This window comes from Elaeis guineensis, chromosome 7 (assembly GCF_000442705.2).
Source record: "Elaeis guineensis isolate ETL-2024a chromosome 7, EG11, whole genome shotgun sequence".
Lineage (NCBI taxonomy): Eukaryota > Viridiplantae > Streptophyta > Magnoliopsida > Arecales > Arecaceae > Elaeis > Elaeis guineensis.
The window spans coordinates 75,683,727-75,708,425 of record NC_025999.2 but is presented as its reverse complement, the minus strand read 5'-3'; the positions used below and the strand labels follow the sequence as shown (position 1 = coordinate 75,708,425).

General features: G+C 37.5%; 1 protein-coding gene across 1 annotated transcript in view; it reads right to left on the bottom strand.

Moving 5' to 3' along the window:
• LOC105048919 (uncharacterized) overlaps positions 1–24,699 on the bottom strand; it is a 70,420-nt gene that overhangs the window by 24,988 nt on the left and 20,733 nt on the right. Inside the window, exons 7-13 of the mRNA XM_010928407.4 lie at positions 23,048–23,136; positions 13,149–13,288; positions 12,883–13,045; positions 12,567–12,702; positions 8,626–8,722; positions 2,437–2,566; positions 724–783 (exon numbers count right to left, since the gene is read on the bottom strand). Of these exons, the coding sequence (XP_010926709.2) occupies positions 724–783; positions 2,437–2,566; positions 8,626–8,722; positions 12,567–12,702; positions 12,883–13,045; positions 13,149–13,288; positions 23,048–23,136 (815 nt within the window). The remainder of the gene's footprint in view (positions 1–723; positions 784–2,436; positions 2,567–8,625; positions 8,723–12,566; positions 12,703–12,882; positions 13,046–13,148; positions 13,289–23,047; positions 23,137–24,699) is intronic.

Genomic DNA, 24,699 nt, shown 5'->3' with positions numbered 1-24,699 from the left:
CTATGATCTAAGAATCAAAACCTATTAAATTATGAAATTTGTGTTTTAAGGTGCATAAATCAATGGTGCAGATTTTCAGGTTATATACCCGATCACATATTTTAGCACACTAGCATAGACCATCCATTTTTTGTGCTAACTTGATGCAAAAGTTAGAAACCTCAAAAGCAAATTGGTCCTTACCCTTCAAGCGGTCTGGGGTCATGATTAGCTTTATGCATTTTCTATTTATACACAAAAGTTAGAAAAACCCTCAAAGCATACATTTTTTTTGTTAAGATTATGATCAACAATGTGGATATCCAATCTGGATGGCTCATCATTCCACCTACCTCCCCGTGTGTGTGTGTGTAAACATGCAGTTCAACTTATCCAGTCATACTTAACTACTCTAGTCCAATATTTCTCTATGAAAAAATTCAGCACTTATAACTACAAAATTATGTGTCAATTATATACATTTGTATCTACAACAAAATATTTAAAGATGCAATACTCAGACACACTGTGGATGCATGCTGCAGCAATCACAAAACAGAATCACTAAACAGTGTTCGACAGAAAACCATGCTGTCTGACCTCATACTACACAGAAAAATTGATCATCATAGTTTTTTCTGGCATTCCTAAACAAAAGATATGGACCTTACATTAATCAATTTTGTAAGGTCCATGTACTTATGACTTGATGGAAAAGAAACCAAAAGCATCAGATGGACTTACAACAGTCGTTACGGCATACAGTCCAAAAGCTCCCCAAAAGCGTGCTTCATCAGATAAAGCCTACAATGTTTGAAATAACAAATCAATCAGAATAATAAAGATTAACGATCATGGATTTCTTTAAGTAATGACACACTTAAAGATAATTAGACCAAATTGACAAAAGTCCTAGCCATACAAGCAAACAGGTAGTTAACATGCAGTTTGGCACATAGTTAAAATATCTGAAAACAAACGAAGTATAAAGTTATGCCAAATAAAGAATATCAGGATAATACAAAGTGTAATCTGAAAATTAGTTTCTGAATCCTTGATCTCCTTATAAACCAACATGTTCTTTTGTGAATGTAGATGTCTTTCTGTAGTTTAGTGTGCAAAAGAAGTGATGATCATCTTGATACCTCCACCCACTGCATACAATGCCATATGACAGTGTTATTTATTGTATGATTCAGGTTAGCTAGAATTCACGATGTTAATGTTGTTACAGGAATGGAGATCAACTAAGGACTCACGTTGTCATTTTTGTTACAGGATTGGAGATTAAACTCACTCAAATTAAAAAAAAAAAAAAATCAACATTACCAACTTAGATGACATTTAATCAGTAATTGTTGTGATACTGATGGTAAGTCCATTTCAAGGAATGAAGTAAGCTTTGAAGTTTTGTGCTGTGCCAATCCATCCAAGAATAGTAACGATGATATCTCTAAATTATTCTTTTCAAAAATCTTTTTTCGCTGAAAGATGATAAGGCCTTTTTCAATTTTTCATTTCATCATGGCTCAACAATTGTGTCAACATGGCAGAGCATATCATGTGCCACGACAATTGGTCACCACTTTGCCCATTGGCACCAGAACATGAATATTTGATCTCCATTTAGGGAGCTATATAACATTACTCTAAATCAGATTTTTAGAATTTTTTATATTCCATCACATTGGATTTTAGAAGAATATTGTATGGTCTATCCTCCAACATGGAAACATATGCAAAGACTACTTACACATCATTGATCAAGGTAGCCATTTGACTCATGTAGCTTTTATGGTTTACAATCTAATATCAGAATAGATTAATGATGCACAACATCTAATAGCAATAAATCTTGCATTTAAAATGTTTTGACATATCAAAGCCTCTGGAGTTCAATTGATCAACCATGAAAATTAAAGAACAGAAGTCGATGATCGCATGAGTAATATATTAAGGCATGACTCAAATATGTGATTAGATGCAAGGTTTTAAATCCCGTGGGACGGAGCTGTCACAATTTTCTCACAAAACGGGACGTACCACCGTCCCACTCCATCCTGACACTTGGGACAAGGATGTCCCAAAATATCCTGATCGGGATACTGGGACAATAATAGGATGATCTTGTCCCGACACATAGGATGGTACCCTGTTCCAATGTCCCATGGATTCCCAATGGATCTGAATCCTTGATTAGATGCAACAGATGGTAGCGCACTAATGGAAGCCAGCTTACAAAAAGTTAACTTGATAAGTCAAATCATACCCTAAAACATAATTTTGAACTAATCAAGGGCTAAAACTGATGCATTTGATGCTTAAATCTACCAGAATACAAGAATAGACAAACCCAAGAAGGCAAGAATTATTGAAAGGCAACATAAAACATTTAAAACAATAACAATATACATTATAGCATAATATTAGGCTTTCCAAATAAGGATTGAAAGATACATCTTTTGAGACTTGAAGACGTGATGTATCTTGAGAGAGTGGGAAGAATCCCCAAATAGTCATTGGAAGTAATAAACCAACAAGTGAGCTCGGGACAAACATCAAGAATGCCAAAAATGGGTGAGCAAACCTGCATTTATCCAAAATATCTTCATAAGCCCAACAAAAAGAACAGCATGAAAAGAAGACTTGAAATTAATCATCTGAACGCCTGGATAACTTGAATAACAAAAGCACATGAATACCCACCAGCAGAAGAAGGAAAAGAATCGAGCAGTATTTTAAGAGACGACATATACATCCTTCAATGTATTAAAGTTTTAAAAATCATAAATTGCACATTTCTGTTTCCAGTAATAAAGCCATTTAACAAATCTTTTATTATTACTTTTCACACTAACTGGATACTTGTTTTTAAATGACAAATTGTGAAAAGAAATCCATTGTAAATGTTCATGAAAGACCTCAAGCAGAATAGAGGTGCACTATGAGTAGAATATCACCATAGTTGTCACTACCATAATAGAATGAAAGATGTATTCCATGCGGAAAAAATTATACCAGTGCCTTGAGAACTAACAGCAGAATGAATGGAACTTATTTACAAGGTTATGCAGAAGAGGCTTCTTAGGTTCGAAGCAAAAAGCTAAAAACAAAACAAGCAGAAGAAAGGACAAACTAGAATAATCATGTACTAGTGCACTTTGCTAGCTATGCCCGTTAAATGTAGCAAATAATAAGAAATTGCAAGAAGAAATCTACAAAATGCATGGTTGCAAAATGCTAGACCCTTCTAAGAACCTATAAGCAAAGGAGGATTCATAACGTACAACAAGTAATCATGGTTCACTGGTTACAATTTTGAATTTGTAGTTCACTTTTTTTGTGAGAATTTATATTTTTTTTTTCCTGGAAAGATGAATTTGAGCTTTCCAATAATTAAAAGAATTAATTTGCAAACATCACTAATAAGCAATAATTCAACTAGAAAACATCAAAAAGTTAACCAAGTTTCTATGACAGTTTTCTTATGCATGTGCACTGCCCTTCTGAAAGAGGTGAAAACAACTTGGGCTTTTCAAATGAAAATCATGCCCAACCATGTCTACAAGTCCATAAGTTGTTATTTTTCACCTTTAACAAGAGATATATCTCCGCATCTTATTCATGTAGGAACATCAAGTAACGTTATAAATTTGTGCTACAATGGTTCTTTCACTTAGATATTAACTTCATTTTCTAACCACAAATTATGCTAAATAAATGGAATGGGAACCATTTAAGATGTTTACACTATTAGCCCTAGCACGTTTTTCTTCTCTTAAGTAACACCCTCCACACTTTTGATCTGTACAAGGCCATTCTATCTACTTATTGGCATGTTGTGAAGTTTCAGCATATGCAGATAATGTTTCAAGATAAGCCCTAGTAGTCAGTAGTACTTAGTAGTAGGTGTCCTCATAGCCATAAATGAAGAGAAAAAGTTTGAAAATCTTAATAAAATGAAAAGGAAAAAAATGAAATTAAAAATAAAATCTAGAGTGACCAAAGAACCCAGCCATTACACCTATGAGAAATGTTTGTCAGCATAGTAAAGCTCCAAAGCAAGATGTATCCAACATCAATAAGGACAAAGTCAACTAGCAAGAATTCTAAACAGCAAAAGCAATGACAATGATATCATCAACATCTATTCATACGTGCATCCTATAAGTTGGTGAAGTAATAGATGGTGAAAAATTAGAAGTCAAGTCCCAATTTACCAAATTGCAGAAAGAGAAAATGCAAATTTGGATCTGTTAGTTCAGCTACTTCATTGAAGAAATCCAAATTAAATACAAAAGGGATAAACCAAGGTTCATCATCTCGATAGCGGACCCCGTACTGGTACCATCCTCTTATAGTGTCGATATGCAGTATGGTACAAGAGGACAAGGTGTACCAAGTACCGGCATGGTACAAGATAGCTACCAATTTAGTACTAGTATGGTACAATACGCCAGATATGGTATGGCACTGAATGGTACAGCAAACCATAGGATAAACTGATAAAGTACCACTTACCATTAAATTTGAAGTAAATGATAAGAAATAACAATCATCCATAGAAATCAAGTAAAAGAAGATTTTAAAGTTCTATTCTACTTGAACATAAACATTTGATAAATCAAAAATAGATTCCTTAAACTGATATTTGTGTGTACATTTATACACATTTGTGGTCTAAGTGAGGCCTTATTGGTACTTGATCCCATGTTTATCTACATTACTAAAGGAATAAGAAATGATACTTAAAATCTTAATTATTTGTATCTTCTTTGTCATTGTCATTGTTCACAGCTATCCTTTGGCTACTTTTACAATTTCAATTCAGATTATTCCTCGGATAGTAGATTCAGTTGTAAGACAACTCAAGCATTATATTTCACTAAAATACCTTATACACATTAGATCATGATTTTTAAGTAACATAATAAACTTTCAAACAATTTCACAACGAATCAATCTAACTACACCCTAAACATAGTTTTCTACATTCAAAGGCCAATATAACCTGTATTTCTTTTGAGATTCTTTTCTGAATTTTTGCCTTCTTTCTTTCACTCTTTGGTATTTCTTAATAAGTTTTATACTGCAACTCTGAAGCCCTTTGAATCTGCTGAAGCTACTGAAATTAAGAAAATATTTTGGTCCAACATTCAATTGAATATGGCATTAAAACAAAGTTTTCAAACCTCAACACCAGTTGCTTCAAATTCCAAAGAATGGATATAGTTCTACCCTATATTTTACATCCTACAGACACATGAACCCCACCGACAATAAAAATTATGAAAACAATTAAGCCTTGTGATATCTAATTTTTGTTCAACAACTTACAACAGGAATCGAGACACAATCATAAATCACTTTTAAACCACATTGGTTCCTGCAAAATTCCAAGACCGGGAGTCCAGGACAATTTTAGATGCCTTGCTAAGGAACTGATCGAGGCATTATACAGAGTTGCAACAAAGAGACGAGACAGAGGAAAAACGTCAACTAGCTGATAGAATCATCAGCCAAAAGCACCATCAAAATAGTCTACATGAAGAAGTGCAATGCCCTTCGCATAACTCATTTCAACAGTTGAGTCCTGACATCATCTTAGACATTCCAGTATTCTTTTAAAAAATAGATGGTAAATTTCGGTTGGTATGGTAATAAATGTTCTTTTTAAATATGTCCAAGCTCTTCTATTCATAATTTCATTTATAGATCCATGAAAGAAATAGCCATTATTGGAACTTTGGAAGTACCATATATCATCTCTGCAACATCTTTAGATTGTCTCAAAACTTCTGTGGGAATGAGGGCAATTTACAGAAGTTTTTGTTTTTCTCCGAGAACTTACTGTAAATTGTTGCTCATCCTCACGGCGAACATAATCCTCAAAATAACCAGCATAATCAAACTTGAAATGACCTTTAAATGTTAGCTCATGTTTGATGAGGGAAAGCCTAGGAAAGGAGACCAATTAGGGTTCAGAAAGTCATGTGATCTATGGCTTGCCAGATGTTAAGACCTGAGTTTTCAATAAAACTGAACAGGAAAGGAACTGTTTTCAAAGAAAAAAGGTAATGGATGGATAAAATCTAGCCCAGGGTTCAGAATTGTAGAATTTAAATAGGAATTTTAAGGATTTATGCAACTGAAAAATTAAAATCAAGTGCTTTCAGGATTTCCAGGGAAAAAGTCTGATATGTTTATGACATGAATGGGAAATAAGTGTATTTTTATAAAAAGCAGCTAGAAGACAGTTGACCATGGGTAGAAAAAATAAAAGGGAGAAAAAGGATAAAGGAAGGAGGAAGGATAATGTGCAACTCACTTCAAGACCAAGGAATCCTGCATAGGGTTTGAAGACCTCCTAGCTATGTTGCAGAAGCACAACATGAGTAAACAGAGGCAAAGATGTCATTCTTTAATTCACCACTACATAAAATTTCTGACCAACTAACTCCCTTATTTCAAGAGAGAGATAACCATAACAAGATTCTTAGTGTATGGTCATCGTTCAGGATGCTGTAGTGTGAACTGTGAACAGTGCTGTGAGAAGACCACTACAGTAACTTGGCTCATAAAGCTATCAAATAAAATATGAGATCTTTTAATCTCAGTAGTTGATTCTAAACGATCCACTAAAAACTAAAATCCAGCAGAAATAAAAGAAAATACAAGGATGAGATCTATAGGCCTCTGATACATCATGGCATGATCTTTGATCTCCATCAATGTTTCATAATCATTGTTTTTGCTATTATTTACTTGCAACTTCATATCTAAAGAATGTATGACTTTTGCCCTTTATGAAAGATACATAAGTCTGTTAATATTAAATCTTATACTCTAATAAACAAATTCAAAAAGCTGACCATAAAAATGTCAGTTAGGTCCTAACAAACTCAGCTTCATTGACTCCAAAACATGCATGGGGTGGCCAAGGACCCTTATCTCCTATTTACAACATGATTAACCTGAAGCATTGTATTTTACTTCAAATTCCAACAGCTCTAATGAATAGGTTACAATACCATCAAGCCAGGTTTGCAATATCGGTGCTGAACTCCATACTAGAAAGTAGAAATGTGCTGATGTAGTATCAGTATGCACAATATAGGAGTCAGTTCGACATATTGTGACTCAGTTCCCCCCCCCCCCCCCCAATACCAAATCTCGATTCGATATTGGTACAGTATGCCCGATACAAGTTGTACGCACCAGTATAGCAAACCTTGCCATCAAGAGTTTTAATCAAGTAGTATTCAACTATGCTTCTGGTTGATGGAAATTCAGATCTTGCTACCAACTTTATCTGTACAGATGAGTCCACAAGTTGATCCAGAACAAATAAACTCTTAAGAACAGAGAGCACAGTTGAAGGCACATAAGCATCAGGAGTATCTGAAGGCTGAGCTTACATGTTAGTTGAGGATGTTAGAGCAAGGATTGCTGCACTGGTACCGAAGCCCATGCCAATTGCCTGGCAGTACGGTTCGGTATGCCCCCGTATCATTCTGTACTGGCCTATATCGACACCGCAAAGAGGGCGAGGAAGATAGAGGAAAAGAGAGAGAGGAGGGGAGAGAGGGACAGGAAGAGAGGGAAAGAGAGGGAGTATGGTGGAAGACCAGAGGAGGCCAGCTAAGGACCAACGAGCAGTGTGGAGGTCCGAAGGAAGGGCCCCATTTTGCAATTCCCTTGTTTCGTTCCTAAAGGGGGGCCCCTTTTTATTCTGAAGAAGTTAAGTCGACAACCCCTCGCTGACTTCACTTAGCTTTTTTTATATTTTTGAAAAAAAAAAAAAAATAAGTGAAGTCGGTAGGGGGATTGTTGACTTCGCTTAACTTCTTTAAAATAAAAAAGGCCCCCCTCCGAGACCCATGTTTTGAACAAAATAAGGGAACTGGAGGGCCAAGTCCTTCCTCCACCCCTCCCTATCCCTTTGCTGGCTTCTGCCGCCTTCTCTCTCGCTCTCGCCCCTTCCTTATCCCTCTCCCCTTCCCTTGCCAGTTTATCAATATGAAGGCCAGAACCATCTCGATCTGCCTTCGGTACGGTTCAATATGTCCCGAACCAGTCGATTTCGCTGACATTGTGCCAAAGTGACAATAGAATGATAATGTATTACCAATAGTACAAATAGGATACATTATCATGCTACCACAATCTTTCTTAGTGCCACCAATTGGTGATGTTTGCAAAGATATTGTTATTAGGATTTTGAAAGAGTATTCATGGAGAACCAAATAATCATCGGGAGACTTGACTAAAAGCTTCAAGTTAGAGATCCCTCAACAAACACTTGAAAATTCCTATTATTGTCATAAGTCTTTTCCCCTCTCAAATACATCTCATAAGTTTTTGTATTGGCAACATTCACTCGTTTCAGATCAGGCAATCATGTTAACATTCCTAAAATTCAACTTCATAATCGAGCTCACATTCCAAATTCTGCATATTTGATTCCCCATAGCAGAATAACCAATATTGAGATTCAACCAGTACTGTAACATACAAGATCAAAAATGATTGATATGTAATGTATTCAGACCTACTGCATAAGTTGATTACAGCCAATAGAGTACGCAATAATTTTGAAAGAAGTAGCATATGTAGAATGACATTCGAGGAAAGATAAATCTATACCAACTCATTGCATGGCTTGAGAAAAGTAATCTGAGTACTGCAAACACAACTGGAATGATGATTGCAAGAACAACACCAATAGCATGAAACAACATTCCTGCACCCAAAAAGAAAAAAATATATATCATATCCACTTAAGCCAAGATCAACCAGTGCCCAGACAGATCTGGCAAACTCTAAATCAAAATATGATATAACAGACATCAGACCATTATATGAAGAACCCCAATAACACTAGGAGAACAAATGCGCACTATAGAGAGTATTGATTATTCAAAAAACAAGATTAGGAAAGTCCGTGGTTTCTGATAAAATCAGCAAGAAAATAAAAAAGCATGACGTGTAATGGTGAAATATTTCCTACCAGAAAAGGCTCAATAAAAGTTTTAAAAAATAAAAGCAAAAAATAATTCAGGCAGTAGAGCAGACTGATGTGCAAGTGATATTTACTTATTTTCTGCTGTATCATCTTGTCAGATGCATGTATCTAATTTTCTAAACGATGTCCATGGAAGATGACACTTAAACATGCAGCAATTATGCACAGAATATAAATTGTCGCTACAAATTGTTGGAAACAGTAAGAGAAGAAAATATAAAAGAATCTTCGGGTTACACTTACTCTCAATGCATTTGCTTGACACAAAAACTGAAATTTTGGTATTCTATCACTATGCCAAGAAAGAACAAATTAACTTTAAAGTACCTGTACATGGAACTAACCTAGATAAAAATAGCAAATTAAAATATTCTAAATCACCAAACTGGAGTTAAATTTTAAATCATGTAGCATCAACAACACATTTTTAAAGAGAGAAAATAAATCAGGGAGCTTATCTAATGTCTTCCAGGCATATCAACATGAATTTAAACATTGGCAAAATTAAAGATAAACATAAGACATAGAAGTGTAAAGAAAACTGCTACCATGCAATTAGAGAAATCTAAGAAGTAGATGTAAAAATCATAAAGGGTCTATAAGCCAAGTCTTCCATCCAAAATATAAAATTGCCCTTTGAGAAGAATTTAATTTGAGCAACAGAAGAGCTCATTGTTAATGATAGGCATGAGACATTATCGCTGTGAACTTATCTTTTTTACAAATTTTGTCAGCACATCATTATAATATATACTTCACCGAAGAGGTCAGTAATTTCAGACATGAGGTTGTGAGCTAACAAAAAATTTATCTCTTCACTATAACATGCCAAATCATTGACCATGTAATGAGTCAATAGCCTTTATAATATAGATGTGCAGATAAAGACATTAATGCTAAATTGGGTGCACCATATCATACTGTCAAACTATGTGTCCCATTAACTCAAGGGGACAAGAAAATCAATTGTGTTAGACTTTTTTAAAAAATAGAAATTAACCAGAAACAAAACTTTAGGATAGAAAATTGACTATAATATGAGGTGGTGGTGGAGACAGCACTACATTCAACAGAACAAGGTTATGCAAGGCCCTCAGACATCAACATTTATCTTATGATTATGTTAACACATATGCATGCATTTTCAATTAACGGAGGCCATGCACAAGATTAAGATAAGATTCTAATGCATCAAAAATAACCTATGTCCATGAGAAATGAGTTTAAAAAATTAAGGAAAGAAAGAAAAGAACCATCCATCCCAGCCAAAATTGGTCATACCACAAGATATGCCAGCTTGCGAGCAGTGAATATGCCCTGTATCAGCAATGCTAGCCAGTGCCGGCATTGGTGTACCGGCACCAGCTCTTCAATCCTTACAACAATTTTCGCACATGCTGACATCCTAACCTAGAGCTGTGAGTGTCAACCCAATTGATCTCTCTCTGTTTGCTTTATTAATGAGACAAAAACAGCTTGGCGATAGAAAACAATGGACACACTGTTACAAAGTCAATCCCTATGTTAACTATGGAAGGTATAAAAGCAGTGGTCACCAAACCATCCCGAACCGGCTGGTTCAAAACGTGCCAAACTGTAACAGCAGCTGACTGGCACAATTTCGGCATAAAAAATGGTACACCGATTAGGAGGGAGAAAGAAAAGAGAGGAAAAAGAGCGAGGGGGGAGGAGAGGAAAGGCCAGAGAGACTGTCGTAGCCCTCGCTGAGGCCACCGAAGAGCTGCCGAGGTCTCTAGAGCTCCACCCTCCTCCACAGAGAGGAAAATAGAGAGAGATAGAGAAAGAGAAAGGGAAAGAGAGGAACGGAAGGAGAGGGAGTGGCAGTGACATCGACAGTGGTTGCCGGAGGGCCATAGAAGCCCCCAGAGGGCGAGATCTTCCTCCCTGCCCTCCGTCAGGTTGAAACACGGGCGATCGCCCTTGTTCCGATTGTGATTCATTTTATTTTTTTCATGATCCATAAAAATAAAATCACAATCAACACAAGGGTGGTGCCCTTGTTTTGACTTGATAGAGGGCCCTCTGAGGGCCTTTGCGACCTCCAATAGCCACTGCCGGCCTCCTCGCCCACTCCCCCTCCTTCCATTCCCCTCTCTCTCCCCCTCTAGTTCTCCCTCTCCTCCACTTACTTTGTCGTGTTGGTTCCGGCCCAATACGGAATGGCATCAGGGCATACCACCGCCAACCGGCATAGTGTCTAACAAGGTTCGCAACTCGGTACCGGAGTCCGTGCTGGCCGACGATGGTATGAGTCGGTACGGTTTTGTACCGTACTGGACCAATGCGAACCAACACAAGAAAAGGGAACCGGAAGGTGGAAAAGAGAGAAATAGAGAGAGGGAGAAAAAAAGAAAAAAGGGAGGGAATGAGTCGAAGGGGCTGCCGGACGGCCTCCGATTGGCTGCTGTGGCCGCCGGATAATGGAGTTCACGCACGCGGCACCGCGGACATGAAACAGGGGCGACACCCTTGTTTCACGTGATTTTTTTAAAAAATCGAAACTTAAGTGAAGCCGGCAAACCATTTGCCGGTTTCACTATTTTTGCTTTGAAAAAAAAAATCAAAAAATAAAGCCAACAATCCAATTGCCGACTTCATTATTTTTAATTTTTTTTAAAAAAAACTCTAAAAAAGTGAAACCGACAAATGGTTTGCCAGCTTCATTGTTCATCTCCGTTTTTAAAAAAGGCTGACGCGTGAACATGGATTGTTGCCCCTATTCCGCGATCGTGACTCCACTCGCATGATTTTCCCGCTTGCTAGCCACAGCAGCCGTCCGGAACCTCCTGCAGCCCCTCCACTGTCCCGTCCTTCCTCTGATAAGTCGCTCCCCCCCTCTCTCTTTCTCTCTTGTTTAACAGCCTTATCGGGCGAACCAAGCCGCAAAGGCTTCTACGGCCCTCTGACGGCCGTAGTGGACCACCGCCGACCTCTGGCGACATCCTCCTCTCTTTCCCTCTCCTCCTCTCTCTCTTCCTCTCTTTCCTCTCTTTCTCCCTCGGTGCCGGTGTGTGCCGATTTTGAAGCCGAAACCATCCCGATTCTCCATCGGTCCGATTCGGCACGCCCCGAACCATCCGGTTCAAGACGATTCTGAAAACCTTGATGTCTAGTTTTAGCATGGCAAACCTTGTATAAAAGTATACTAAAGTCAGGAAAATGTGGCAAATTGAAAGACTAAAAGGAAAAGCTGACAAATATCATGACCATATCAGTTAAGGATTAGAATTCCTAGTTTTTAAATAAAATCAAAGTATCCCATATGATGGAAAGTAAGTGAAGTTACGCTATCTCATGAGCCTTCAAATCAATTGAACATAAAACAACTATCCATATCCCTTATATGGCCACTAGACACTGTAAGAAGCACCAAGCATAAGGAGCTACAGGAACAAAAATCTGGAAATAAGCAGAGAGATATTCAGGTCAAATTTCCTGTGAGTGTGCATGAAGGGATGCAGTGAGAAAAAGATGCGTTCTAATGTATAAACATCCAAAGCCCTGAGAATTTATCTTCATGAAGTTCAACATAATGGCATACCTTTGAAGTAGTCAGAGAAGGTTGCAAACCAAGAGTGCATTGCAAAATTTGAAGGCCGCAGAAACAGTGGCATCAGAAGGAATATGACGAATGGCAGACCATGAAGTACCACAGATACCTTTCGGGAATAAAATATCTGAAACACATAAAAAAAAGGAAGCAACATGATCTGTTATTTAATTTTGCAACTTAATCAAGTCACTTCACCTCTTGCCATGATATTAATGTAGAAGCATGAATTACAGTAGCAAGTAATCATGCAGGTGATCCAAGAACAATATGTAAAAATGCCTCAATCTATAAAACAAAATCTCACCATAAACCAAGACAAATAATCGAAAAATACAGCCCGATCAGTTTTGGCTCCATTTGCTGCAACTTCTAAAGTTCTTTCATTGGCATTCAACACCATTGAAGAACTTGCAAATGCCTCAATCAATCTGAACAAATTCTCACCACGTGCTTGGATGCTTCCAGGTCTGGTGTGCAAATGTTTTAAAAAATTAAAAAAACCCTACTGCACTGCGAATTCTAACTTGTTCATGAAATGGCATAATCTAAAATAGTATCTTTAATGCATACAATAGTCTTTCCAATGTATCGTAAGAGGTGTGATAGAAATAACCACCAAGGACAAAGATAATATCTAGTCCTGGAATATCGCCATAATCTTCAGCAAAAATTCTATAATCTGTATCGCCAGGGATAATGCCAAATACATCCTGCACAAGCAAATTCGCTCACTAGATTAATGCTGTACAGGACAGAAATGTATGAACTTAAGAAAGATGCATACATTGAAACAATGAGAGAAATATCCTGCTGAAAACATATCGACACATATAATTCACCCTAACAGTTAAAACATCAATGCTGTACAGGACAGAAATGTATGAACTTAAGAAAGATGCATATATTGAAACAATGAGAAAAATATCCCGCCGAAAACATATCCACACATGTAATTCACCCTTAACAGTTAAAACATCATCTAGGAAAAATCTCTCTCCATTGGACTCTTCCATTTAGGTATGACTAACTACAAAAGTCAGTGTCTCCATCAGCCTAAGGATTGGACAATCATGCCATGCCAGCCAACATTATGAAAAAGATTTTTGTTTTCAGCAGCTACCACAGGTTTCATACAGCAACATCATCATAGAAACATGCTAGTGAATGTCACAACACACAGAATCGTTTGGACAGTGAAGATGCTGGAAAACAACATACTACCTTAATTGCACCAGCAACCGGATCAAATGATAAGTGGAAGATTAATGATGTACAGATAAACAAATTAGTTCCTCTAGGTAAATTTGACTTCAAAGCAAGAGAAAAAGAGTTCCAGTTTGCGTCAAGCCTTAGTTGGATGTTTCTGACCTGCTCCAAACATGATATAATCAGGCAGTCTACTTAAACCAAGATACTAGAGCTGCCTGAACTAGACCTTTAGTTCCATATTTATTATCAATAAAAGTAACATTTATGAACACAATCTACCAGATGCAATAAGAGAAGGATTTTTATTTAAGTGCGAAGTGCATAAAGCAAAGAAGAGAGCCAAATTCATCAGATAGAGGATATATTACAAGATTTAGAGAAGCGAGAGAAGGGGGAGTAACTAGTACTGGTTGTCAATAAGAAGAACAGTGGGGCTGACACATACATTTTGCCTAGAAGAATCTCCTAGTCATTTGAGATGCCATTCTTAAGGTGCATCAAGAAAGTCAAACTCCAGATACAAGCAAGCCACACCCATCTTCATAAATAATAAGATAGCACAGTGACCACCATGATCACTGCCTTGCACTACACGGTTGGCCTATGAAAACCTCAAAAAAATTAGGTTGAGGACCTTGAAGAAGATTGATGAATTTGAAGAGCCAATGTCACTGTTTAATGTAGAAGGAATCATGATAGCCATGGCATGAGTGACAGAAAGCCCCATCTGGCCCATCATTTTTCCCTTTCAAGTCAAAGTTGCCATCTTTCTAATCAACAAAAACAGCACTCAGGCAACCCATGGAGTTTGGAATAGAAAAATGCATCTATCAAGCAATCCAACATAGAAGGCAAATATAGTGGGTCAAAGAAACAGGAGTTGTCTCCCAGCTGCCACAATAGATGCAGAAGATATATTTCACCAATTTTATTTCACTGTAAGAAGAGGACATTTACTCGCAAGCAGAAATCCCTATTTCAGACCTGGATCATATCAGACAATCTTGTCACAAACACAAACAACATGCAAAATTGAGACAGACATGCATGAAACAGACAGAATCAAGCATATCTGCTGAACAAGACCAAAAAGGCTAAATTTTATAAAGCAGGAAAGGGAATCAACATGTAATGGGTCAAGATACATCTTGTCCTATGAATCTCCACATGAAAAGAAAAAAAGACAATTAAATTGCAAAATGGGATTCAACAACTTCTTAACTCTATCTCCTATGAATCTCCATCTCCTCCTACACATCTCCTAGTCAACCCAAAAAAAGGGTAAAACGGGGAAAAACTCCATGTCTCATGAGATTCAACACGAACCGACTTAGAGCTTTCTCCTTTGCTCCAACGAGTGTTGATATGAACTTTCATAAATTTCTTTTCAATTTGCAAAACTGATTAGACCTTCAGAACTTCTCAGCCTCACAACCTCCTTTGATCTTACAAGAACTCTAGAAGCTTTTCTATTTTATCCAAACATTAAAAAAATCATTTCCCATCTATTCATCTGAACCTCAAAAATCTTTATGCTGTTTTGCTTGTTTTTTATCATAAAATTGCCTGAAACCTTTACTGGTTTTGTTATCAATCGATTACAGAAAAGATGTTATTTAATATATATATATATATATATCCTTAGTTTTGCCCAAAATCCTGTTGTCCTACATTGTTCGGTAAACTCACTATTCACAAAATTGTCAAAGGCACACAAAGGCACCAAGGTCTCTTGTAGCCTAGGTGTAAGGCACGACATAAGGTGTGCGCCTTGACGAAGTGAGCTGCAAAATATAAATATACATATAACTAATAATAAATACATGACACCAAACATATAACAATGAATTACTAATTCACAAATATAAAGAGAAAAAAGCATCAGAATTCAGATTTACACACATAGAAAGGGAATGGCATGTTCTGTCCTTTGTTTTGTTTTTGATGGACGGAAAGTCGGAAACTATAGCTGAAGAAGAGAAAGAGGAAGAATAGGAACAAGAGGAGGAGGAGGAGGAGGAAGAGGAAGAAGGAGAAGAGGGGGAGGAAGAAGAGGAGGAGGAGGAGGAGGAGGAGGGGGAGGAAAATGGGGAGGAGGGGGAAGATGGAGAAGGGGAAGAAGATGAGAAGGAAGAGCATGGGGAAGAAGAGGAGGAAGCAGAGAATGAAAAGAGGAAGAAGAGGAAGAAGAGGAGGAGGAGGAAGATGATGAAAAAGAGAAAAGATGAAGAGGGAGAGGAAGAAGAAGAAGAAGAGGAGGGAGTAGAAGAGGAGGAAGAAGAAGAAGTGGACTTTGGCCCCCTGTTTGACATGGCAGCATGGACACCCCAGTCCAAAGAAAAGAAAAAGGAGAACAGTAGAAAGCAGAGGAGGAAGTTTACCTAGTTGATAGCTTGATGTTGATACACAAGAGAGAAGCTAGCTGCACCAAACCTAGTTCATCTTTTCACCCATTTTCCCTTACTGAATTAGCCTCTTCATTAATTTCTCTTCAATTTTTAATCATGTAACTTTGAAAAATGACTAAGATTTATTGCTGCAAATCTAATCAAGAGATTGAACTTTGTTTAAAAAAAGCATGCCCTTTTTGTGCCTTAAAGCCTCAATAAGGCATGCAGCCTTGAGGCTTTTTGTATGCCTCACTAAAGGGGCTTCACCTTGCTATAGGCAAGGAGCTTGAGTGGAGTTCACCTGTGTCTTGCACCTAGGCATACCTTTCCCAACACTTCCCATAATCCCTGAACTTCTTTCCACCCTCACATTCTTCAACTACCATGATTTCTTCTTTCCCTCGAACATGTCTCCGATAGTGAACTGAATAATCATTTTAAGAATTTTTCTCGATACAATGAAAACAGCAAATAAGGTGTTCTCTAGTTACAAGAAGACATGACCACAATGAAGGCAAAACACTTATGAATGTCAAGATGACATCCATGAATACCTCGATAACTGATTTCAAGACAACTATGTATGCAATTGCAGTAGCATTTTGGAGGCAAAACCAATGTAACAGAAAAGAACGTAAATGATTGGCCTTCGATTGTTCACATGTACAAGAACATATATACCTCCCAGGCAAATTCAGATTTTGCAGTTAAAGAGTAGCGTTCTGTCAATATGGACCCAAAAGCAAAGCTTTAAGTAGTTGACCTTTATGAAAATCATAATCCAGAGGCATTGCTTGATTGGTTGTACAGCATTAAAAAATTCTTTCAATAGGATAAGCTGACAGATGAGAGGAAACTATATTCTGCTAAGAGAAAACCATAAACTGTCAAGAAGAAATTGAAAGGGACAGCCAAGGTTTGATGGATGAAGTATCCAAAAACCTATTATACAATACGAGGATCGTGGCTTTAAAAAACACAGGAATGGAGACAGGGCAGGTTTTGGGTCACTGCATCAATAGAAATCAGCACTGTACTCGCCATCCAGATTGGAACAGGTTGATATCGCCCAGTACCTAGTCCAATTTGGATGATGTGATGCACAAATCATGCGTGGCTAGGCCAAATGGGTCAGTACAAGCTGGTCCCATATGAAGACCATCTTGAATAGGATGGCAATTTTTTTAAGAAATTTGGTAGGACGAACAGGAGGGCATGCAAAGCAGTGTTCATTTTGAGCTGCCTCATGAGGCTCTGTTTGCCTCTTTTGACCAAAAAGCAGGGACCAGGGAGAGTGAGAGGGGAAGAGAGAGGGAGGAGAAGAAGAAAAGGGGAGTCCAGGGGGATTTTTGGGCTAAGCCACCCCCTTCTTGACAGCTTATGCACCAGAGCATCCCCAAATCCCATGAACCACTCCCCCCACTTTTTTTGTTGATCATAAAATGGCAAGAAAGGGCAAAAATAGGCAAATTCATGCTAAATTTATTTTGTTTGGCAAAAATTTGGGACATGTTGTAGGGTAGACCACATTCTACAATAAAATATTTTTTGTTTATCTGTCATATGTTAAATTTTATGAAATATTATTAAAATTGTATTATAAATTTATAATAGTTATTAAATATAGAGTAAAGGGAATTTGAGAAGAAAAAAATTGTAGCATGTGTGCATATGTAGTGTATCCTTGTGGTACAACACAACCTTTTGGCTTAGATCAAATTATCAGGTTGGCATGTCAGGAAGCCCAAAGCCTAAGCTCAAACATTAAATACATCTTAAATTATCCCACCAAAAATGATATTCAATCAGCCATTGAAAAATATATTTGGAGGTTCCTTAAAAAGCCCTAAAAAAATTCTAATTTTTGAAATTTATCTAATTTCTAACTAATTTCTTGTGAAAAATAATTAAGAATTACAGAAATCCCAGAAAAGATAAAAAAGTGGAAACATATATGCACAATAGAAATATATTTCTAAAAGTATAAGTCATGCATTTCACTAGTTAACAAGTTTTTGTGATTTTTAAGCTATTTTAAAAGAAAAAAAATTTAAAAAGCAGGAAAAAAATGATTAAATGTAAGAAGCATGGATTAAGTCTCGATAATTAATAAAAATCAATTTTAAAATAGCTACCTTGATATTTTTTGATTAACCTAATTTATTGATTGTTAAGCTATTCTTAAGGTCTTCAAAGCTGGAACAACAACAGGAAAGGGCTTAGATCTAAATCGGATTTCCCTTGCTGCCACAAGGTGATTTGAACTCATAAATTTCCTTTACATTTGCAGATCTGATTGCACCTTTGGAATTTCTAAGACTCATGACATCCTTTGATCCTATAGGAACCCTAGAAGCTTTTAGATTTAGTTGAAACCTTAACAACCCTAGACACCTTGATCCCTTATATTCATCTGAACCTCAAACATCTATGCACTTAGTCCCTTGAATACGTTATTGACCTTGTTACCAAACACCAACCAATAAAATAAGGGCATCCAGAAGATGGTCATCTACTCTTACTCCCTTGTGTCCTCCATCACAATTACATAGTCAAAGTCAAAAATTTTACCATGACATCACACTAATGCTAATGGGAGTGCAAGCCCACTCCCACGAATGAGATGAAACCTCTTCTTGACCACTTATAAATTGAAAGAAATGCCTTCGGATAGAGATGGTATGATATTAAGACAGTGCACAAAAAGCCAAAAATTCTTGTATCTAGCTAACATTACCACCATGGTAAAGTTGAACTTTTCTTAGGAAAACAATATCAGGCATAACAATCTATAATTAAGTTCCAAAGAACCTTTTTGGGATTCCCACGCAAAGAATAAGGCCCACGTAGTAGCTTTTGATATTGACACAGCATAATAACTCATCTATATATATATAAACAAAACTGAGGCATCAGCCTCCGTCCGCCATGTGTTTATTTTCTTCTTTGACACACGTATGGGGTTTTACAAGGAGGTGTTTTGATTTCCAATAGAGCGCGAGGCGTCTACGTTGAGGCTAGAATGATACAACCAGTTCTAACGATGAGAAATGCTTAAGGGAAGAATCGCAGGTGAGAACAGAGCAAGGGAACTGCATACCTTCCTGTAGCATCCAAACAAACTGGAATAGAAAGAAAAGAAGAGCGATGAGCCAGTAACCAAGATGGAAACTTCAAGAGACCAGAGGAGGAGCTCCGCCATTGAGTGGCGGCGCCCCATCCAACATCCTAAGTGGGTGGCAGAGGAGAGGAAGAGTAGGGCTTTCAGAAACCTAAAATTGGAGAAAATTCGAGAGAGGGGGGTGGGGAAAAGAAAAAAAAATGAAGGAGAGCGGAATAAAAAAATTCGGGGACTCCGCTCACCCACCAAAACTAATAAAAGAAAAATAGAGCAGTACCAATGGGTTTAATTTTTCCACCTTACTTTGTTGTCGTTGGTTTTTCCTATGTTTTCCCCTACATGATGTAGACAAGAACAAGCAGGCGATTACGGTAGCTGCGGCAATCGTGACGATGGCGAAGGCAGTTGTGGCCACCACACAAGCGGGCGGAGCGTCTCGCAGATGCATACACAGCGGAGCATGCACCAGGTGGGGCCATCAGGGCTCCAACCGATGTTGGCGCCACCGTAGCTGATGATGCGGGTAGCAGAGAGACATCGTGGTTGGCTAAGAAAAAATTGGAGGGGAGCGGAATGGGAAAAATTCGGAAAAAAAATGAGAGCAGTACCGATGGGATGATCGAGAGAGAGAGAGCGAGAGTGGGGAGGGTAGGGGAACGATCTTGGGGAGCGTTATATGAGAAATAAATGGAGAGTATATATTTGTATTTTTTTGAAAACACCATGGCATAGGAAAGGAGGAGAGAGAAAAATAAAATATAACAAACATATTTACTATTCTCACAAAAAAGAGTCTGGAAGGTTCAGGATAATTTTTTTTAAAAGAAAAGGTTGGAGAGATTTACTGATATTATAATGATAAAATATTATTAAAATAATCTATTCTAATATATATATATATTAAAATGAAGGCTCTACCAATGCAGAGCTTCGTTTGACACATGTATCCATCTTCATTTATAGAAAGATGTCATCCAATAGTGGAAGAGGCATCGTTTCAAAAGATGACGCATCGGCAAAAAGTAATTTTGGAGAAAAAAATCAGATCGAATTTGAGAGAGATTTGGGTTTGCGAGGAGAGGATCGAAGGAGAAGGGGAAGGAGAGATGGAAGGGTTTAAAAATGATTAAAGATAAAAATAGTAAGAAATGATGGGTTTATGAAGGGGCTTCGTAAAATCAAGGTCGTCGATCTTCATAAGATTTATTTGATAATTTATAATCCACGCTGTGCATAAAATTCACCCTTAGCATAGACTTTGTTGGGTTATTTTCTGACCTACATGATTTTTTGAAGAAGGATTCAGAATCCATCCCAAAAACTCAAAAATCATTGCTTCTGATCTTGGGTTCATGTATTAGATGAATCTTATGATTAAACAACATTTAATCCTGGTTAGACAAAATAAAGAGTTTTTTAACAGAAAATCTTATTTGGAATTTTTTGAAGCAATAAGGAAGAAAATGAAGGGAGAAAATTTACTTAGAATGCTTTTTCAGCTCCACAAATCAAAAACCAAAGCATCACTCCTGCAAGCTAACCTCCTAGGTAGTCTTCCCTTACCCCCTACCTAATTTCCACCTTCAAATAGTGGAGAACAATTACAAAAGCGGGTTGTTTTAGATTTTCCGAGTGACATCAACCTGCCCTAAACTGCACAATCTGAGATGGATTCAAGCAATTCGGGTGCAGTCCAAAAGATATTTGCCTGAATTAATGCCCCTTTGTACTGCCCGGAGGTTAGTATGGCACTTAGTTGATGCATGGGTTGCACCAATCAGTATTTCAAAACTTGATATCCATTATTAGAGAATTTCAACTTTTCACAAGCTCACAAGTAGAAATGTAGAAGTACTTGAGAAAGAATCTTAACTAGGTAAACTCTAACTCCCATTATTTATGATTAATGTTTCAAAAGTGTTGACCAAGATCCCTTAGTTCTCGTGGTTGGATCACAGATCCACCATTCAACCACACTCAAACCCGACACCAAACTTTTTTACCAATTTCATACATAGATAGTATTACTTAGGGATGTTCTCGCTTCGTTCTCAAGCCTCCTCTCTCCTCTCTATCTCACCTTCCCAACCTCCTTCCACTCCCTCCTATACACCAATCAATCTCTCATTTCTTCAAACTAGAGGAAGAGGAAGAGGTTCTCTCCTTAAAACAACAAATCTAGGAACCAAACCTCAATCTATCAAATCACACCACCCCAGGCCGTCATAAGAAAAAGAAGTGAAGGGGATTCTCTCATCTGGAGATCTCCAAATATGACCGCCCAACCCCTCCACCACTATCCTTAAATTAGCCACTCACCCTTGGAGTCCCACCTCCAATGAATTGCCACCTCCACAGACCTTGCTTTTTTCTTGAGCATGGAACAACTCTATGATCCAGCATGAAAGAAAAGAGAGGGGGTCAATGATTAGAGTCTTCCCAACATCAACAATATTTATATATGATAGAATCAAATAAGGAAAGAGAACTTACTAGTTGGAATTTTTTACCAAGGGTAGTGCACCCACTTCCCAATCTTCCTTGAGTCCTGACCCTAGACCCACTTCCTAAATGCTTCCTTAGTAAAAGTATTTCTAAATATCTGCTTCACCGCACTCGCACCAGTACCCATTCCCATCTTGCACCAAATTCTGACAAGGGTAAGAATTTGAAAATGTAAGATTAAGAGATTGGTTGAGTGGGTAATTGAAATTCAAGATTCTCCCCTTCCTATCTCACTGATAACATGTTTGAGTCATTGCCATCTAACTTGAGCAATTTGGACAATTGAACCTGTCATGGATGGTCTAGATGGGTTTCTGGATAAACATGTTCTAGACCAGTCCAACACCCAAAGTATGAGGGATGACGGGTCGACCAGGCTTACCCAGTCAACAAGCTTGGGTCTGCAAACATTGTGTGCATCAGAGTTCAGACTAAAGTCCAAGCATTTCATTGTTAACAAAATGGTGTCATTAGCATTCACCCTAATGCCATGGACTACAAATTTTTCACCACAATCATATGCATGGTAACAAAAACAACATGGCACCAAGATGAAAAGAAAAACTTTAATAGCTCATCATTAAATACTGTCTTAAACATCTTCAATAGGCCTTAAAATGGTCACATTGTAAAGATAGAGAATTCACAATACAATTGCAAAGATATTTAATGATCTGCCACAAGCAAAAAGAAAATAAAAAATAATAGGACACAATGAAACAAGCTCCTAGCTACCCTTTATAGCCCTTAAAACTGATCAATTAACAAGGACAAATTATTAGATTTTGTTGTTTAAACAATGAAACCGAATTGCTTGTCTCACTAAAACTTAATTCTTATGCACTCAAGCCTACAAATGCCTTCCAAAGATCTTAAACATGGTTTCAGATTCTGAACAGCACAAATAACACTGATCTCATCCGAACAGCACCAGTTCAAAACAGAGCACCACAATTTAATTTTACTACCAATAAGAAAGGAAGCTCCAATGATAGCCATGTCAATATAACTGTTTCTTAGAACTTGGAAAATTGCTATTCGGTTTTACAACATAATTAAATTGTGCCTGCATTAAAAACATATGACTAGTGCTAGATCTTAATCCTCGGTATTTATAAAGCTAGTGGATGCATACGGCAAAATGCATATGTTAATTTCCAGAATACATAGATTTCTAAATAAATCCAAAGCATATGAAACAGTATCAAAGAAGTGAGACACCAAGGATATGAGAAAAATGGAACCTGTGCTACACTGTTTGCCATTGGATACTGTGCAGATTGAGCATATACATGGGAAGGCCAAGACCCAGGTCCGGACTGACAAACCAAATCTGTTGACCAGAAGGCAAGTTAAAGAGGCAAGGACTGCAAAATATAATATCCACCCATTTTCATAGAAAGTGATTATTATAGAACTCATAATGATGTTGACTTGTCTGCCAATGTTCATAGTTCATACTAATTATCGGACATGACAAATTAGAAATAGAAAAAAAATTGTCATGGCAAACAAGCTGTATGTTCAGGCTCATAGCAAGTATAAAAGATACTAGAAAAGACTAGTAGAGAATTCAAAGATACACAAGTATAATCAACTTCCAATCAAACAAACCAAACCATGTAGCGGTTGTAACAAAACTTACTGGATAACCAAAAGGAAAAAAAGGATTAGTTGTTTGTCAAGGAATAAAATATAAGCTTCTACAATAAGATTTAGGAATTGGAAAAGCATGCATAAGATGTTGATCATATGACTGAAAACATGAATTATAGACAGGTGAATCATCATGCTCTGTAGCAATGAAGAGCCAAAAAAAAGTGACTAATAAAAAACGTAGAACATTAGTCACTTTTTTTTCCTTTCAAATATTAAAGTCAGATATTCTCTTTTAGTTGGGACAAAAAAGTGAATGGTAATTCATCTACATCATCATGCTCAGCAGTATGAAACTATTGTTTGTTAAATAGTCCCTGATGCCCAACTCCAAGAATCCATCTGAACACAAATCAGCAAGTGGTCACTAATTCATGCTCTATAGACTCGTAATATTGGGCTGATATTGAAAATACTAGACTAGGTATACCAGCCCATACCAGCAGATACATCCCAAACGGACAGGAACTGCTACCTAAGACCCCTCGAAATCAATTCATGAAAAAATTACCCAAATCAACCCAAAATCAAGCCTCAAATCAACTTTGCAGTGCTCAGTGTTGAGCTTGAAGGTGTTTATGTTTTCACTCATTTGAGGAAGGAAGGAGAAGGTTGTAGTCATGGATAGCACAGACCAGTAACGATTTCTGGCAACTGAGCTGCAAATATTCAACAAATTAACAAGGCCATTTCCTTATTGTTAGCTAGGTAATAACTCATCCATTTTCTCTTTTGTTGCAAATTATGAGCCAAAATCATGTATCAAGGCTACTTCAATTATTGGTCCATGATGACATAACCATCTTGCTCCCATGAGGCCACATGAAAGGAGGGGAAAGGGCAAGGGAAATGTGAAGCCTATGATGGGCAGGAGAGCTACCAGAGTTATGGATGAGAAATCAGGAAAGCAAGGATGGTGTCATAGTGGGAGTTGGCTTGATAGGGTGGTCCAGCGCTAATAATCAATATTTACAAATAGGGTGTACCATTCCCATCCCCTCCATCCTACCAACATGGATGATACAACATCTTTAACTCATGGTTGGTGTACAACTTCTATCATTTCCGATGATTAGCGTTATGTGCAAAGCCCATGCCCAAATGTGATGCCTATAGGTATGGTCAAGGCACCGTTAATCAAATAGGGTAATATGATTACACATGCTTACACTCCACATGACCAGATAGCTCCATATCAGCCCCTTGTAGTCGGTGCTCTGATGATAATGTCTGTGTCGAT